Below are 19,273 nucleotides of genomic sequence, written 5' to 3'. Positions count from 1 at the left end.
CCCGAATAAAAGTTTAAAAAATCTTGTTTTTATATGAAATAACCAACAAAATTGTTGTTAAAAACTTCTCAACTTTTTGCATGTTTCCTGGCAAAAGGGTGACACACTTTTCAGTTAGGTCAAGCATGGAACGATGGCTTTAGCTGTGTCAGTTAATAGCTGGTTACGTTCAGAGCAAGAAAGACATGCCATGAGCATTCTTATTTGCCATGAACATACAGATAACATGTTTTGGCAGTAAATCTTACTTTGCACAAGTAGTTCAAGTTTTCATACACCATGTTGCCCTCAATGAATGCTGCCATAAGATTTATCATGCATGTTCTACTACATATCTTTCAAGAGAAAGAATACAGCCAACGTGCTTTCCCATGTACTTCCTGGATTTAAACATGACTGGGGGTATTTTCATTTAGGTCTTGTGCTGCTGGCTTTACAGTTCATATAAAAAGAGCTTCTGCACATCCTTGTTCTGGCTAACTGTCAGCTCCAAGCTCACAGTGCAGGTAATACAAAGTTGCCCAACATCCACCTGTCAATCAGGATTCAGGTGAATTGGAAAGAAGTGCTTCTACAGTAGAGGTAGAGAGAAGGTTTTTTTGTCATAAACGAACACATCTTAAAGTTTGTGTGGTAATCTGTAGCTAGCAGGTACTCTTTTAGAAGCATTAACGTAGCTATAAATGCAGGATGCCAAGTATCTATGCATCAGCAGCTTTCATCCTGAGAAACGCCTGATAGTTCAAGATTTTTGTTTATCTGCATGTACTGACTGCTCAGCACTAGTAACATATAGCGTCTTTTGTTGAGAGCAATTAAAGATTCAACTTAGTCTTGAGATTATTAAAAGTTTCAGCTCTGCACCTGAAGACTACTCACAGTCAAATGCTTTTCTCCAGCAAGGAAGTCCAGACACCTTGATTGCGTAGGTAACTAGTGCATCCCCTGCGACTAAATACATCAGTACAAGCAAGAGAGACTCATTCTTTCACAACAGTTATAACAGAATCATAAGGATACTTCAAAGAAAGAGTGTACTGTAAACTAAGCAGTGCACGCATTGCATTTCACTCCCAAGCGTAATATTCTTGTATGAGGTGAGCCACTTTCTCATCTCCTCACTCCGCATATGCCAGCACTCCCTCATTTGTAGGCACAGCGAAAGTCATTATAAATGTGTGCTCTCACAAACTTGAAGTACAGTAGTTATTGGTAAAGTCAGCGGTTTAACTACAGCACCTCAAAGCAACCCTTGTTCTGGTTCATAACTTTGTTACTTGTTTTAAATGAGAAAATCAGCGAGTGATTTAAGTCCTTCTTCCTTCTCAACAAAGGTTTAATTTTTGCAGCTCTGTTAGTGAAGATTAAGTAGGGACAGAAAAACAGTGCTGCTAAGAATTTAGGCAATGAGTTAAGTACAAGAGACAGACTGTACAGTGTCATTTAACGTCTGCTACTGTAGAAAACTACTAAAAAAGCAGGTTTTATCAAATTCTGAGTCGAAAGATAAAAAGGTAGAAGGGGGCAGCCTCTGAACAGTGAACACTGGTAAAGATCTATCCTGAAGCAACTGTAATTGAATATTATTTAAACTTGGCAGTTATAGCCAGTCTTCGTGTTACAACTATCAGTGAATCCATCTAGTAAAAGCACAGAAGCCTCAGAACACTGTAGTACAGGAAAAGCTGACACCCACTAAAACAGTGACAGGATTTTAATTCTAAAATATCCTGTCTTTTTACGCTTTGACTTCCATAGCACAGAAAGGATAGAATAAATGTCTGAATGCTCATCTACCCAACTGTGTAACTTCTAGAAATCACTTTTCTTAGTTACGTCAAGACAAATATAGTGTTTATTTGAGCTACACATAACGATGACCAGTTTTGCTGCTACAGCACTCTTGCACATGCCTGATCCAAGTATTCTATGAGATACTCCGGATAAACCTGCTGCTTCTCAAAGATGACAAAGATAGAAGGGTTTGAAGAGCTGTTCACACAACTGTCGTAGAAGTTCTGGTCGTCCTTCAGGGGAGGGCGAACATAACTCGATCTACCAACAGTGAACTCTCCCACCAACACCCGTGCCAGAAACATGGTCTTGGCGCACGAACCTTCCCTGCAGTAGATGTCAGAATACGATGCATCTCTTGCAAAATAGCTTCCTGCAGAAAAGACATCAAGACAGAGTTGGTAAGACACCGACATTACAGAGATGGAAAGAATACAGTGTAAAAGCAAATGCACAACAACCAAAAGCCACGGAGCAGTTCACGAATTACCTTTCATTACCTATCATTCTTAGTGAAAATGACCACTGTATATTACCTACGCTTTTATTTTTGATAGCATGCAAGTTAAAAAGCCGAACAGGTAATGTAAATGTAATAAAATATATAATTTTTTTTTTTTTTTTTTGTCAAAGGCTTCCCTTCTGACTCCAGACTTCCACCCTCCCCACTCTGACACAGGTTCCTCTCCTGATGGAGGCTACTAATACTCATTAGAACAACTTTTGAGAGTTCCTAAGTATTCAGCTGGGTGAGTGGATAGTCAGCCTCTCTCTTGGCTTGTTCTCTTGATTTGCTGATCCTTTCCTGTACACATGATGGTGGCTATAATTTCCTAGTAAGGCAAAAAGCCTGTAACTAGGATGGTATTTATGTTCCTGGCAAAAAAAATCCCAACCATATAGTTCCACGTTGCCTTCTGTAGGAACTAGAAGAAATTGGAACAGAAGTAGGTGTGGACCATAACAGAATGGAACGCAGAGGCCAAGGCCTTCCATTATGCCTTAGCTCCAAATGATCATTGTGAAAGCCATCAGTATTGTCCACAATCAGCCCCAGATTGGCCAAGTGTCCCCTTTCTAGTTTTACACATCTGCAGTGACTACTGAGTATTTTTCAGCAAGCCTAAAGTTAACGAAGGAGCTGAAAAACAACCTTTGCCATAGACTGTCCCATTAAGGCCACAGATCCTCCAGTCAAAGTTTTGATGACAGATGGCATCAATGTGTTTTTTACTGGTTCCATGAAATAAGAAACGTTCATCTGTCTTTCCACCATTGCTCTTCTGCATTTGTTCCTTCTGCCTGTAACGAGAAGCAGCATCACTGTAGTTCCACAGCAACTATACAGGTTCCAGCTGTACTAGCACTCAGAGACAAACTCTGAAGACCTTTACATTAAGGCCTAAGCTGTGAGTAAACAAGATACTGTGTTTTCTAGCTGGGTACAAACACGCCTTCATTGTACACAAATGCCTCCAGATATGTAATAACTGAAAATGTTTTGTTCCATTCACTACTTGGTGGGTGTGGGGGAACTACCTTTAATTTTTTGCTAAACACGGGAGTTCATGTTAAGGCTTTCCCTCAGCGAGTCTTGCATTGAATTTTGAAAGCTGTTTCAGTTTTGACCTGCTACAAACCAGTGTTTCTGGCAGATGGGGCTGACGTCCAGCTTCAAGGCTTCAGTGGAAAGCAGCTGCCCTAGACGCAAGCCTGGCAGACATCAGAACCAGCCCCTCCCATGGAGCTCATTTGAATATTCTGAGCTCTAAGTCTTAACTGAGTTCTGGTTTTGCTGGTACCTCTTTAATGACATTGCTGATTCTGATGAGGTATTTCCATGGGGGAGTGGAAACAGATTCTGAAATGCAGCTGCGTTTCAGGAATGAGTGGTTATCTGTAGCATACAACTAACTGCAGAGACAACAAACTTCATGCATGCATACCAGAGCAGTATTTTACACATACCATTGATACAGTTCCCAGAGAGATGGGTTCTGAATTCTACAAATCCTTTTAATGTGTGTTTTTGGCATTGTGCGTTGAAAGTCCCCCTTGACTTTGTTGTATTCTTCAGAAGAACTGTCAAGATCAATCAGCTGTATGGAAAGAGATTAAAACACTGGTCTCATCTTTTACTAAATCATAACAAAGCCACTCTACCTAGTGGTAGACCACTCAAACCTTTAAAGTCTTTTCTGTGAAAAAGAGATATGAGCAGCAAAAATACTTTTTGGAAAAAAAGGCAGATTAGAGATCCCTACTGAATAAAAGTGAACTCAGCTAGGGAACAGGAACTCCTGGGGGTTAAAATACCCAGCTTGCTTGCCCAAAGGATGTTAAAGGAGCTGCATGCTTTTTTGCAAACAATCCCTTTTACTATCTAGGCCAAGATACAAAGGTACTGTTCAACAGATGCAGACACAAGTACTCAGAAGTAATCAGTACCTAGAATCATAGAACAGTTGGAAAAGACCTCTAAGATCATCCAGTCCAACCATCCACCTACCACCCATATTGCCCACTAAACCAAGTCCCTAAAAAAGAAATAAAACCAGAAAATTTTTGTTGCGGCAAATCAACAGCCATGCACCTTAAGCGTTTTTTGTTTATATTTCCCTATGGCCAATGAACACAAACTACACCGCCTGTCTTACATTTTACAGAGCTTCATGTCAGATCTTTTCTGTAGGTGTAATTACTGTCTTTGACTGAGGTGGTGGTGGAGGGAGGCAGAAAGTCAGCAAAGGTAAACGGCGTGGTTATTAGCTGGGTGTGTTACAGAGGTACAAAAGTTCACTTCACTGGAGTTATGCTGTCATCCTCACAGCAATCTGAACTCTGCTGACTTCAGAGGTGCTCCGTAGATGTGCAGCCGTCTACTTACATAAACCTCAGGGCCTGGCTACGCTGAAGTTTAGAAGCATGATTTATTTCTGATGCCTCAGGACATGTTGAACTTCTTTAAAACTAAACATCTTGGGCATCAGTAACAGTCTTGCTAATACTGTAATTTGCCTTCAGGCAAATTTGCCAAGGACTGGGACAAATACGTGACTGTGATAGTCAATGCTACCACGGTTATACTATCACTATTCATTAGTTTAAACTTGGCTCTGGTTTCACTTCTTTGCCTGCCCAGTGTGACATCAGGCTCAAACTTCTAGACACCTCTGCATTACATTACTCACAAAGCAGTCACCTACAAAGGCACTGGATTTAACAAACCTGCATGCAAGAACACTGACGGAAAAATGAAACAAAAGGCTCCAAACCTTGAATCCCAGCTCAGGCAGAGCAGATTTGTCCCAGTGAGGTGGAATCCTCTTAAATTCTTCTGTATTCTTAAAGCCCCTGTAGAGTACAAGATAGTATGAAAAGATAATTAAAAGAAATCCTTACATTTTGTGTACATAAGTGTCACAGTTTGGCCTAATTTCTATGACAAGGAGGTGAAGGTACCCACAGATCCATGCCCTGGGAAAGGGGGAAGCAGGAAAGAGAAAAGATAGGGAGATGGGCCCGGATGAGAAAGAACAGTGGCAGCAAGCTAAAGTAAAAAAAAACAAACCAAAAACAACTTAGTTTCCTAAATATAGTAGTGGAATGTGAGGTAATACAATATAATACAATGTGATTGAAATTGAAGCTAATAAATAAAATGCGAAAAAGAGAGAGTTTCCAAAACCGAAGACCTTACTCTTCTACTCTGGCGAAGCGGCCAGGGAGCAAAGAGGGGGAAGTCTCGTGACTCCCAGCCCGTTCTATCTTTCCCTCCAAATGGAAAACGGAAACGGAAAAATGAAATCTTCTGGGAGCTGTCGTTCATTCTTCTCTTCTGAGACTAAGGGACTGGAAATATCAGCAACCCATAGAACTGCAGCATTAACTCCTTAACTCTCAGTGCACTGCGTGATGTTATGGTGTAGAATACCAATGAGATGCCATCAAGCCATGACAATATGATACTAAGCATTTTTGCCAAGACAAGGGAGGAAATGGGCAACTTAACATACTCAGAAACTTTCAGAATTGTCTTTTCTGTTCAGTAGTTGAAAATATATTTCCACATTGTTACGTCAAGACTTATGGCAGGAAGCAAGATGCCAAACGAGCAAAGAATTTTGACATACACTGAACTAAACATGAAACTAGTTTTCTTAGTTGTAAAGAGTTGAATGTACACATGAAAGCCTCGCTACATATAAGTGTATGCATAACTTCGCTATAAAAAAATGCATCCACTATCATATCAGTACATTAGAAACAGAACAGATACGACCCTCCCATTTCTTCCACCACCATTTCAGTTAGCTAGGATGTTTAGCTGCTCCTTCTTGTGGTGTTTAAATCAGTGTGCTGCAAGGGAATGCATTAAAAAAGCTGGCTGCTATACGGAATTACATAAAACTTTTCCCTTTGCAGAATTCTACCTTTTGATCCACCTGTGCCAACTACTGCTTACCTCTCAGATCCTCTGGTTGTTCTCACAATAATTGCTTCTGAACTCATACCCAGCTTTGAAAAGGCATTTCAGATGTCAGAAAAGGCTAGTGCGCATACGCTTTATTGCTTCCATCTGTATCAGATGCTCTAATAAAATAGCTCCCTGCTATAAGCAGCTCCATACAACACTGCGATATGTTGAATTATCTTCTACACTTGCACACTTTCTGTGGTGAAGTCCAAAATTCCTTCAACACTAAGGCTCCCAAGTTGCCTGGCCTCAACTTGTCTGGACTGGAACACTGCCCTGGCTAGGTGTTGTTGCAACAAAGGTATGTCCCTTCTCTCAATTTCTTTAAAATTGTTTTAACAGTTCTGTTTCACCTTATTAATACTCTTCTTCAAGACTATGCACTGTAAACTGTTCCCAATGCACTATACCCATCACCTCAGAACACGCAGTTGCAGTTTACCTTTTTCTTATCTTTTCGACCTCTGACTGGGACACAAATTTAGGTCTTCTGCAAACCTTTCTCTCTGTTCTGTACCGAAGATTTTTCTGAGTCATGGCTGAGGAAGAAAAAGAAAACAAACAATGTTGTGTTTTATCCTGGCAGCTAAGCACCACGCAGCCCTTCATGCGCTCCTGAGTGGGATGGGGGGAGAGAATCCAAAAAAAAAAAAAAAGAAGTGTAAGACCTTGGATGGGTTGAGATAAAGACAACTTAATAAGAAAAGGAAGAAAACAAGAATAAAAGCAAGTGAAGCACAACACAAGTGCTCACCACCCACCCACACTCAGCAAGTCCCCAAGCAACAGTAGCCCCTCCTGGCCAACTCCCCCAGTTGCATTGTTCCACATGACGCCCTCTGGTATGGGAAATCCCTTTGGCCAGTTTGGGTCAGCTGTCCTGCCTGAGTCCCCTCCCAGCTCCTTGTGCACATCCAGCTCCTCACTGGCAGGGCAGCACAAGAAGCCAAAGGCCCTTGACTAAGTTTAAGCGCTGCTCTGCAACAATAAAAACATCGCTTTGTTATGAACATTATTCCCATCCTAAATCTAAAACACAGCACCATACCAGCTACTCTGAAGAAAATCACCTCATCCAAAACCAGAACAATCAGCAAAATGTTTTAGAAAGTCTCTGCAGCACAGTGAAATTTGTTGTTTTGTCAAAAATGCTGAAAAAAGGCAACAAGCTTTTCTTATTGCAGCATACAAGGAAATGAGAATAGGCTATGGAACCCACAGTCTATTTGTATAGCTCATGAAGAAGGATTCCAGTTTCAGTTTCGCTCTTAGCTTTGTAAGTCATGATAGGCTCTGACAGCTAGGGAAATTTTGCCTTCATTGTTCTATAAGCTAATCTTAAACAAAAAGGATCTCTGTTAAAAGAAACAAAAAAGGTACTTTTGCGCCATGGACTGTATCCCCTCCTCCTCAATTTGCAATCAAGATACTGTGTTCCTCCATATATTCGTAAATTTCAAACTCTATAACTGACAGGTGTGACAGGCCTGTGTGGCATTTGTTTTTACTGACCACCACCAGAGACAAATCACAGCAAAGTGAGCTTCAGAGTTATCCTTGATCTTGGATCATCACATAGGTGCTATCACATCATCCCTGCAACTAAAAGGCAGTAGCAGCCAACAGAACTGAGGCCTCATCTTCAGAGAGAGAGTGAGAGCATGCCACATCTTCCAGAAGCTTCCCAGTCTTAGTGCTTGTACTAGTAACAAGGGCAATTAAGTTAGTCTTTGACTTGCTGGCACACATTTTTAAACCTACAACAAGAAACCCTTAAAAACGAAAGGTTTGGAGGAGTAGGAAAGCCACTTTGCTGTATTAGCAGCTCTTACCAGAGCTACGAGAACTTTGATAACAGCTCTGTCTCTACGAGCAACTGAGGGTCAGAGGGGTCAGAGGTACAAGAGGGAAACCTGATCTCTTGTATTAACATATTTAAAACAATAAGTTACCTGGAAGAGAGGGAAAAAGAGAGAAATAAAATAAAGAATAAATTTAAAAAAATGGGACATACCTCCAAAATCCAGTTCATATTCGTGCACTCCTGCTTTGAAGTTCAGCTTTGGAGAACTTCCTGCTGTGTAAGCTTTCTCCAGGTCATCACTGGTTACAGTGGCAGCTACTTGATCACTGTGCTATCAGGCCAAAACCAGAAGAAAAAAAAGATTCTCTTGGTCTGTTACATACTAGCAAGTTCAAAAATCAACAAGTATCATAAGGTGGCTGCAGGCTGCAAACTTTGTGCATGAAATAATAGAATACTTAGAGTTGGAGGGGACACTAAAAGGTCACCTAGTCCAACTCCCCTGCAATGAACAGGGACACCACAGCTAGATCAGGTTGCCCAGGGCCTGATCCAGCCTCGCCTTGAAAGTCTCCAGGGATGAGGCATCAACCACATCTCTGGGCAACCTATTCCACTGCCTTAACACACTTACTGTAAAAGACTTTTTCCTTATTTCCAGCCTAAATCTACCCTCCCTGAGCTTGAAGCCATTTCCCCTTGTTCTATCACCACAAACCCTGCTAAAGAGTTTGTCCCCTTCTTTCCTGTAGCTTCCCTTTAGATACTGAAAGGCCGCTCTCCGGTCACCTCGCAGCCTTCTCTTCTCCAGGCTGAACAGCCCCAGCTCTCTCAGCCTGTCCTCAGAGGAGAGGTGTTCCAACCCTTGGATCATTTGTGGCACTTCTCTGGCCGTGCTCCAACAGGTCCATGTCTCTCCTGTACTGAGGACTCCACACCTGGATGTAGTACTCCAGGTGAGGCCTCACCTCTGCAAAGAGGCAGGATCACCTCCCTTCCAGGAGGGTCTGCACCATGATCTTTCCCGGCACAGAGGTGAGACTGACAGGTCAGTAGTTCCCAGGGTCATTCTTTTTACCCTTCTTAAAAATGGGTGTGATGTTGCCTTTTTTTTCCAGTCACCAGGGACTTCACCTGGCTGCCACCACTTTTCAAATATCATGGAGAGTGGCTTGGTGACTACATCAGCCAATTCCCTCAGGACTCTGGGATGCATCTCATCAGGACTCATAGACTTGTGGATGTTCAGGTTCCTCAGGTGGTCACAAACCTGATCTTCGCTTACAGTGGGAGGGAAGTTGCTTCCCCAGTCCCCTCCTTCCAAACCAAACGTTTAAGGGCTGTGTGACGAGCAGTAATCAGAGAACAACTTCTTTGCCTCGGTCTTAAGTACCTCAGCCTTCTCCTTGTCTGTTGTTACCAGCCTGCCTGTGTCACTCACTAGGAGGGGATGCATGATAGTAGCTCGGGCAAAAACAATATATTAAGCAGCTGAAAAGCAGGGAAACTGCCCCTAAGAAAAAGCAAGGAGTATTACAAAGACAAAGTTACATAGTACAGTGCTTGCAGGGAGCACTATTACTGAGACAGCACATTCACCAGTCAGACCTTAACAAAGACACACAGAGTGCTACTGGAATCTCAGAAAAGGAAGTTTTAGTTAGAGGCAGTGACAAGAAAGTATTTAATGTGATCCTATCTGACAGGACTCACTGAAGAACTACTTGTCAATAGCGACTGTGACTCAGCAGTGACTCATCCCACCTGAACTAGTCATATTTGCGGGAAAAACAACTCATTATTCCTTTAAAGCCCATCTTTGAAGTGTATGGAGGGAGAGAGGGCGTGACAAAAGAGAGGATGTAAACACTTCCCAGTAATTCTGCACTCTTAGCACAAAGCTGAGATTCTCCTCATTTCTCTGCACTTACTTTTTTTCCATATTCCCGCCACATGCCATGTTCATCTTTCCAGTACCAAGTCCATTCTGTTGTAAGAATGAAGTGAGGTGGTTTGGTCACAGAGGAGGCTGTGGAAAGACGTCTGACCTTTTTTAACCCAGTCTGCATATCCACAAAAGAGATGTATGACAAGATAAAGCTACGATCAGAAATGGGTCTAGAAGATCTGTTTAAAAAAAAAAAGGAAGAAAGAAAACAACGTTGTGAACTTTTACATATAGATTCTGAAGCTCACCACAAATCTGCAAATTCATTCAGCATCACTCAAGATCGGAACACAAATCTGTAGTTTCCACAGCAATCTCAGTTCTGTCTTGTGTTTGTACACGTTTTACATCTTCAGGTACCCAGGGTATTCTAGTGGTTCCACAGCATGGGATGGGGCAGACGGGGAGGACAGAAAATCCCATGCTACCTCCTCATCCTCCATATAAAAGAGTGAAAGGGAAGATTAATTCTAATCATGTAGGATCAAACTGTGTATTGACAAGCTCTAACCAAAGACGGCTTTTAAAAGTACATGTGATACAATCATACATCTGTGGTTTTCCACCCAGAATTAAGACTTCCTATGGTAGCAGCAGTAGAAACTAGTTATACAATTTTTCAGAGTGACAAATACTACAGTCTATGGATCCGACCCATACAATCACGATGGTAGGGTGTCCCTGGCCAGCAGACAAGCATCCTCAGAGCTGCTCGCTCACTCCCCCTCCCTGCCCCTGCAGGACAGAAGGGAGAAAATAGGAAGAGCAAAAGCAAGAAAACTCATGGATTAAGGTAAAGACATCTTAAAAAGTGAAGGAAAGAGGGAGAGCAAATGAATAAATAGTAATTAAAAAAAATCAAATCAGGGCAAAATGCTCAACGCCTGCCACGGGCAGACCATGCTCAGTGAGTTTCTGAACAGCAGCCACCTTAGAAACCAAAAACTCAAGCTTTCTTCGCCTAGCTGAGGTTTTAATGCTGAGCATGACATTATATGGCATGGAATATCCCTTCAGCCAGTTCAGGTCAGATCTCCCAGTTTCCTGCCCACCCCCAGCTACACATTCGTGGGGGGGAATGGAGCCAAGTGGGGAAACAAAGAGAAAACCTTGACTCTTTGCAATCACTGTTCAGCAACAGCTACAGTACTGGCCTGTTATCAACAGTGTTTTAGTTACAAACCCAAAACACAGCCCTGTACGAGTTGCTAAAAAGAAATTTTTAACTCCATCCCAGTCAGATCAAGTGTGGTAACCCAGTAGTCCTATACAGACCCACATACAAATAAATCACAATGGGCCAGAACTCAAGCAACAGCAGATTAAGAAAGAGAGGTCAGCAGAATACCAAATGCAATTAGAATTGCAGCCATTTATAGCTGCGGAGAGCCTGGTCCATTATTGCACATCCAGAGGGCAAACTCCAAACATTATTAAAACTTCTAAGCATTTATACCTGACGTTATTGGGGTCACAATATTCTCTCTCTATTTCTTCCATATTCTCCAAGTCCTTCCAGGTATTACCATCAGAGATCTGCCATCTATACGGCAAGTGAAAATGAGTTCTGATACACTTGTCTATAAAAGTGAGGAAAAAAAGAGATGCATTATTTTTACAGTCTGTGAGGAAGACTCCAACATTTCAGGCACACGCACCCAGCTGGTGAAAGTATCAAATGCATAGCTATGGAAAGTGTTCAGCTATGGAATCATTGCAAGCAGCAGTACTGAATTTTTCAGCATGATCAAGCAACACTTAATTTTTGAGCTTAGGCAAAAGGTCAGTTTCTGCATGCACTAGATTTTCTTCGTTCATCAAAACTGTTAACAAGCTCAGTTGGAAAGGACTGAGCTGTGCCCTCAGTTTCAAAGAGAAAAATTTACAATAACTGAGACCACAAGCTCATATAAGTCTATTATTTCAAATGTAGATTAACAGCATAGACCCAAATATGAAAGATTAACCACTTAGTCCCATGGTGGTACTGATTAAAAAAATAGCACTCAGTTTTAGGATAGGAGATGGCTCAATAAGTCAACAGCCTTAAGGGTCCAGTTTCTAGTCCACTAGTGAACAAAACAGTGGTTGTGGCATCGCAGGTATCACTCAGAAATCATTCCAAGAGCCAGAATGCAGTCATTCCTCAATAGCAGTGACGAACCAATCACCAGCACACGTCTGCACAAATTCCAGACTAGCTTTCACTGTAGAGCAGCTGGTGACATAACAACACGGAAAGTCAAGAAAACACTTCATATGAGAAGATGTGCAATACCTCACAGAGGTACCAAGTTCAAGAACACCAAGAAGGACAAAGATGACAAAAGGACATCCCAACAAAAGTAGCATTTTTCCTGCACAAGTCAGAACGTTTTCAAAGGGATACAGAGCTCAGACAGATGAAACAGAAGAATGCTAGAAGAAACAAGGGAGAAAACAGATTTCAGAGTATCTTTTGCAGTTATTTGCAAACAGGAAGGATCACTACCATTCTGCAGTCCCTTAGGTGAACCCAGCTGAAGCAGCCAATCTCAAAAAATAGGCTAATACTAGACATTTCAAGGCAAGACTAAACAACTCTTCATCTGTTAAACTTTCATATCAGCATTCAATATTACAACACAATTTAACTACAGATAAGGATAAGATTCTCTTTCCAGTGAAAGATTTCTATCACTTTCTCAAAAAATGAAAATAGACTGAGCTTGCTGCAGTCACAACCTACCTTCAAAGATACAACTTCTGTACAGATTATACAAACAGATCTGTTCCACTTCATTACTGGTAGATGTGGACTCCTGGCTAGAGCTGTGTTTTCTCTCTAGAGAGAGGAAATTATAAACCTTATTAGTACTCTGGTTTCAACAAGTTCTCTTAGAAGTGTAGCTATGAGAAAATGCCTAGAAACAGAGGGTTTATTTACAAGGGCTGCTCTGAAAGTAATGCCTCCTGTTTTAGGATGTTGGCCCAGGACATTGGAGGCAGATGTTGGTGACATGACAGTAGAGGCTGAACTTTCCCACCAATATCCCATTTTATCCCAATTATTACATGTTGTTGCCATGCAACAGATGACAGCAGAGGGGCACTCTTACACAATGGTGTCTGACATGGAAGTGCATACGAAGCACAGGTGTGTCAATGAATTCCTCCATGCAGGAAAAAATGGCACCCACTGACATTCATCAATGCTTGCTGAACATCTCTGGAGACCAAACAGTGGATGTAAGCACAATGAGGCGGTGGGTGGTGCGTTTCAGCAGTGGTGACAGCAATGTGAAAAACAAGCCATGTTCTGGATGGTCATGCAAATCTTTACGAGTGCGGCATGCAGGCTCTTGTTCATCACTGGTGAAAATACACAGCTATCGGTGGTGATTATGCTGAAAAATTGTGTTGCTGAGAATTTGCTCTATCAAATAGTGTTATTGTGTTCTTTGTCTCTATTGGAGTTTCCATGGAAATAAATAGGAGGCATTACTTTCAGAGCGATCTGTGTATACCTGTGTTCAGCTTTGGAAAGACACTGAAGTCTTTGGTAGCCGCAGTTTCAAGCTGTCACCACAAAATAAGAATGGAATCCAGAGCCTCTGCATTTCTAGATGGATCTGAGTTATCTGTGGATACTACATAGTTGTTCAACATAGGCAGCTGTAAATGTCAAGTTTCAAAATTTGATACTTCCGTAAATCAGAAGAACAATGAAACCGCAAGGAGAATAGCAAAGATGAACATACACACACTTGCATTTTCCATTCTGTTATCCTTTGGCTTTCCTGCTAAATTATACTAAGTGACAATTTTAAGTAACTTCAAAATAAAATAAAAAACTGCATCTCTGAGAAACAACTAGGATGCTGCTGTCAGTGAATTCTTGTGCTAGATGACAGCTACTTTAAAGAAAGAAATGGAGAAAAGAAAGTTGTTCATAGTTTTAAACAGTTCTCTATCCCTTGTTTATGTATTTTCACAAAGAAATATCACAGATCTCGCTATCTTCAGTTTCCATTATGCTTTTCTAACTCTAAATGTAAGGATTTTTTATAAAAACCAAGGACTTTTATCAGGCATCTATAAGGCCCTGAAATCCACTTTGCCTCAATTTAAGACATGTCTCTGCCAATGACATCCTAAAAGACACATCAAGACATGAAAATCAAATTTCTTTTTTTCAATGGCATCTATGTGACTATAGTGACTACAGCGATCTTCTGATGTTTTCAAAAGACATTACGATCTATTTACCTTTGCATGGTGAAGACTTGTTATCTTCTGTGTCATGCCTGCTTCCCTTGCTATTTTGTATGGCATACATATTTCTGTAAATGGAGGGCAGTTTCTGAATAACATCGGGGCTCATTCCCTGTTTCTCCAGTTTCTCACAGCATTCTGATTTTGAGAAGTCATGGGATCGCTTGCAGCTGCTGCCAAATCGGCACTGTCCCCGCAAAAAGTACTGGCAAATATGCAGTTTGGTGCAGATCTTTTTAAAGGTGCAAGATCCATAAGGTCCATCGCCTTTGTTGTAATGCAAGCAGACCTTGGGTAGGGAAGAAAATAAAAAAGAAAATTTAAAGATTCAAGTAGAATATGCTCGTCTAGACTGTTTGAATTCAAGCTTCATTTTTAAATTTGCATTTAGAAGATGTACAAGTTTCTTCCTCCTGTTTTCTCTGTTATTGTCTGGAAAGATCGTTCCGCAGACAACAACCACGTCAGAGACATTCTCAAGCAAATGGTATTTTGCTCTAAATCACATACATGTAGGGCAGTGGATTTTATTGTGTCGCTACTGTGACTTTTTGGTTTTCTAGTTTCGGAATAGCGAACTTCCTCAATGTGAATTTGATGGTAAGAAGAACGATGTCTGGCTGGCAGGGAGTTAATTTTCTTCACAGCAGCCCATACACTGCCGTGTTTTGGATGCGAAGCCAAAATGCTGATAACATACCACGGCCAAAGCTTTATCTTCCCTCCACAGACTGGAGCAGGCGAGACTGCAGACAGGACAAAACTGAGGTAAGCTGGCCAAAGGGACAGTCCACACCATATGACATAACGCTCAGCAACAAGATCTGAAGGGCTGGGGGATGCCCTCCTACAAGTTAGACACTGCTTAGAGACCGGCAGGCCATAGGTCTGCTTGTGAGCGGTGCGGTTTCGCAACACTCCATTTCCTTTCCTCTTATTAAAATGTCTTTATCTTATTTTCTCACTTTTTTTCTTCCTATTTTCTTGCAGCCATTCCGCGAGGGCACGGGAGTGAGCTAGCAGCTGTGCACGTGCTGCCAGCCAGGGTGAACCTACCTCTACCTACCTCTACCTACCTCCTCCTACGTAGGAGAACAAAGGTTGCAGATTTCATGCGTTAGATTTGGATTGCGGTAACCAAATGGATACCCAGTGCCTCCAGCTAACACCATGCCTCTTCCACTTTGTGATGGTCACTCAACAGGGCACAAAGAACAGTCACACAGTGCTCACCTCTGGTAGGAGGGTAGGGTCATTTTGGAGCAGAAGCTGGCGAAGTTCATCACTGCTAAAAGTGTCAAGTCCGTGCTGTCTGAGAACAGAGTGATTATGGGAAGAGTAGAAGTCGTGAACAAACTTGCATTCCTTCCTACAAAGCAAAATGAGTATAACATATGAGCACAGTTTGGTACTCCACCTATATCACACTAAACGATTCTAACAGCACGCCAAGTTAGCTAGTTTCAGAAAAAATCAGTAGTACTACTTTGTAATGTAACTACATGATTACATGACTACTCTGAGGATAACTCCCTTGCAACTTCTGATTTACCGCTCTCACAGCATTACTGCAGCCCGACGGCACTGGCATATCTGAGCTGCGGCTCACACCTGTGCACGGGACAACACCAAAAAGGCAGAAAATGCCCTCAGCCACCCAAACCAACACAGCTGAGTGTGTACTGGGGCAGGTGAGGGCCCTGCGGGGAAGCGACGGTGAGGTGGAAAGGAAGCGGTGGAAGCAGAACAACCTCTGCTGCCTCTCTGCCTCGAGGAGAGGAAAAGAAACGAGCCCAGGAAGCACTTTCGTCACACGGACGCGGCAGGAACACAGCCTCTCCCCACCGGGGAGGGCACAGCCGGCGCAAGGCCGAGCCCCGAGGAAGGGCTCCTCTCGCCCCGCCGATTCCAGGCCCGAAAGCCCTCGCTCCCCCCGCAGGTCGCCGCCCTCACCTGGCCTGCTGGTTGCGGCAGACGCCCTTCAGGTGGTACTTGCAGAGGTGCAGCCGCCCGCAGCCCCCCCGGCAGCCGGCGCCGTGCTCCGGGCACAGCCGCAACGCGCTGGTGGCCACCACCAGCACCGCCTCCGCCGCCGCCGCCCCAGCCTCGTCGGGCGTCTGAACCAGCGTGAAGCGCTGCGAATTCCGCAGCACCGCCCTCAGCTGCTCCGCCGCGGGCCGGCCCGGCAGCCGCCGCTGCAGCTCGTCCAGCTCCAGGCTGCCGCCGCCGGCGCACAGCGCCCTCAGCGCCTGGGTGTCCAGCGCCATGGTCGGCCCCGGCTGCCTTCCCCCGACAGAGCCGCTCCCGGCGGGCCGGGCGCGGAAGCGGCTCCGCCTCCGCCGGTCCCTCGCCTCCTGGGCGAGGAAACGAAAGCGAAACCGCCGCCTGGGCGGCCAAGCCAGCGGCAAGGGGCGAGCTGTGGAGCGGCTGAGGCCCTGCTGGCCGGGCGGGGAGCGGAGAGCTCCTGGCTCGGCGTGGGCTGCCGTCATGCCCCGCCACCGCCCTCGGGGGCACTCAGCCGGCTGAGCACCCCTCACTGCCCTCATGGGGCTGGCGGTATCACCTCGGGGCTTTGGTGATGTCATAGAATCGTAGAACGACCCCAGCTGGAAGCATAAGAATCGTGGAATCCAAAACCTGGCTCCACAGAGGACCGCCCAAAAATCAGACCCGATGTGTGGGAGCGTTGTCCAGGCGCTTCTTGAATCCCGGCAAACTCAGCGTCATGACCACTGCCCTGCAGAGCCTGTTCCATGCTCACCACCCTCTGGTGAAGAACCTTTCCTTAATACCTAACCCGACCCTCCCCTGACACAGCTCCATGCCGTTCCCTCGGGTCCTGTAGCTGTCACCAGAGAGGAGATATCTAAAAGGAAAAATTGTGACATTAGAAAGTAAATTGCTTCTAACCATGCAGAACACGAGGTACAATCAGTTATCAGGCATACAAATACATTTCGAACAGAGAAATATTCTTGGGCATCTACCCTGCAGGAGTCTGCGACTGCTATGAAAAATTCAAAATCTCAGCTGAGAAGGACATAAGTCTACTAATGGTTCCAAAAGGACATTCAACTATGTCCCAGAGGGAGAAATAACTCTCAGGTACCTATCCTGGAGGAGTATGGGGCTGCTATCCACAGTGGAAAACCATAGTATTATACAATCATAGAACCATGAAGGTTGGAAAAAACCTCTGAGATCACCTAGTCCAACCACCAGCCCATCCCCCCCATGCCCTCTAACCACACCCCTCAGTGCCACAGCCACAAGGTTCTTGAACATCTCCAGGGATGGTGACTCCAGCACCTCCCTGAGCATCCTGTTCCAACACATCACCATTCTTTCAGAGAAGAAAATGTTCCTCGTATCCAACATGAACCTCTCCAGGTGCAACTTTAAGGCCATTCTCTCTCATCTTATCACTGTTACCTGGGAGAAGAGGCTGACTCCTCCTCACCGCAACCTCCTTTCAGGTCGTTGTAGAGCTCATACTTAGTGAGTGCATAAGATGTATGATGTGGGGATCATGTTTTCATTTTTTATGTGCTTTTCTCTTTGGATCATTTTGTCACCTTCATTCGGAAGTGTGCTGTAAACTAATGTGCAAATTACCATTATTTAATCTGGAGTGCCAGCAGCAGGCAGGGGCACTGTGGGAGCTGACAGTGAGTCTCGTTGAACAAGAAGCTGGACTGTTTCCTTCTTTGGCCAGTCAGGTTCTGTTGTGCGCAGGTTCATCTGGTTGACTTTCCCCCTGTTTCTTTTTATTTCCTGCTTCCCCTGTGAGATCAGGAAGGGAGTGACAAAATGAGAAGCTGGACAAGTACACTGAGCAGAAGCACAGCTATATTAGGCCAGTCAGAGGTTCACTCCAATCTGTAGCCTGCCTCCAACAAAGGACGTCACCAGATGGATGCCCTGGGGACAATGTGAGAGGCTGTAGAATTATTGTCCTTCACTCCTCCTTTCCAGCCTCTGCCAATTACATATCCTGAACCACCACCAAAAAAGTTATTCACTTTCTTGACTGTTTTTTTTTTCTAATTTCATGACCACTTTCTTATATCCTCCTTTGCTGTTTCTAAGGCATGGGCACAGGCTGCCCAGAGAAGCTGTGGATGCCCCATTCCTGGAGGTGCTCAAGGCCAGGTTGGATGGGGCCCTGGGCTGCCTGAGCTGGTGGGGGGCAGCCCTGCCCACGGCAGGGGCATTGGAGCTGGATGGGCTTTAAAGTCCCTTCCAACCCAAGCCATTATGTGATTTTTGATTCGCCGCCATCATCCTGTAGCTTGGGCTGTCCTCTGTTCTCTAGCTGTCTTCCTTCAAGAGACAGGCCTGCAGATGACATGCAAGATGTGAGAGCATCAAATGCACATGGTGGTTTTTCAGTGTTTTTTCTTCTGTCTGCTGTTGTTTTTCTAATAATCCCTGCTGTTTGATTTTGTTGATTGCTTTTGAGGCTGGAGTGCCACGGCTCATTTGGATCTCTTAAATTCACAGGACCTCTGTGCACTGTAAATTAATTTTTATTTTACGAGTTCATTAGGAGAGAAGATAAACAAGCATATCAAACAAGGACTCAATCTCCTTCTGTCTAAAATGGGAGCCTAAAAGTTTAATCTAAAATGTGAATTTGCTAAGCTGTCACTTCATTAATTTATGAAGCTTCTCACTCACAAATTCTCATAATTCTCGTACCCATGAGCAAAATTGTTACGCAGCTGATGGTGAGAGGACCCATGCCAAGCTGATGTTGAATCCACCTTAGAAGCTTTTTTGGGGAAGCTGATGTATTTATACCTTCCAGTTTGGAAATGGAATGGAATGGAACGGAACGGAACGGAACGGAATGGAATGGAATGGAATGGAATGGAATGGAATAGCTCCTATTGGAAGGGACGTACAAAGACCATTGAGTCCAACTGTTTGGTCTATAGCATTTCTTTAAGTTAGTGGATACTGAATAAACTTCCAACTGTTTAATATGCAAGAC

At 43.7% G+C, this 19,273-nt stretch overlaps 1 protein-coding gene across 1 annotated transcript; it reads right to left on the bottom strand.

Annotated features, from left to right (window-relative positions):
* LOC110394053 (poly [ADP-ribose] polymerase 12-like) lies at nucleotides 1,833–16,877 on the bottom strand. The gene is made up of 12 exons (XM_021387684.1): nucleotides 16,231–16,877; nucleotides 15,511–15,646; nucleotides 14,272–14,566; nucleotides 12,752–12,847; nucleotides 11,480–11,603; nucleotides 10,007–10,202; nucleotides 8,286–8,406; nucleotides 6,714–6,810; nucleotides 5,070–5,148; nucleotides 3,763–3,893; nucleotides 2,948–3,096; nucleotides 1,833–2,167 (listed from the first exon to the last, which is right to left on the bottom strand). The coding sequence occupies exons 1-12, from the start codon at nucleotides 16,860–16,862 to the stop codon at nucleotides 1,893–1,895; spliced, it is 2,331 nt and encodes a 776-aa protein (XP_021243359.1). The 5' UTR covers nucleotides 16,863–16,877; the 3' UTR covers nucleotides 1,833–1,892.

The sequence above is a fragment of the Numida meleagris genome, chromosome 1 (genome assembly GCF_002078875.1).
Source record: "Numida meleagris isolate 19003 breed g44 Domestic line chromosome 1, NumMel1.0, whole genome shotgun sequence".
In the NCBI taxonomy this organism is placed as follows: Eukaryota; Metazoa; Chordata; class Aves; order Galliformes; family Numididae; genus Numida; species Numida meleagris.
This window is presented reverse-complemented; position numbering and strand designations above follow the sequence as displayed.

Bases quoted from the DNA above. Each gene is read 5' to 3' on its own strand.
- LOC110394053 (XM_021387684.1), bottom strand. From the start codon at position 16,862: ATGACATCACCAAAGCCCCGAGGTGATACCGCCAGCCCCATGAGGGCA. The intron at 15,647-16,230 runs GTGAGGGCGGCG...TTTGCTTTGTAG, and splicing joins TGCCGCAACCAGCAGGCCAG to GAAGGAATGCAAGTTTGTTC. The intron at 14,567-15,510 runs GTGAGCACTGTG...TCCCTACCCAAG, and splicing joins ACCCTACCCTCCTACCAGAG to GTCTGCTTGCATTACAACAA.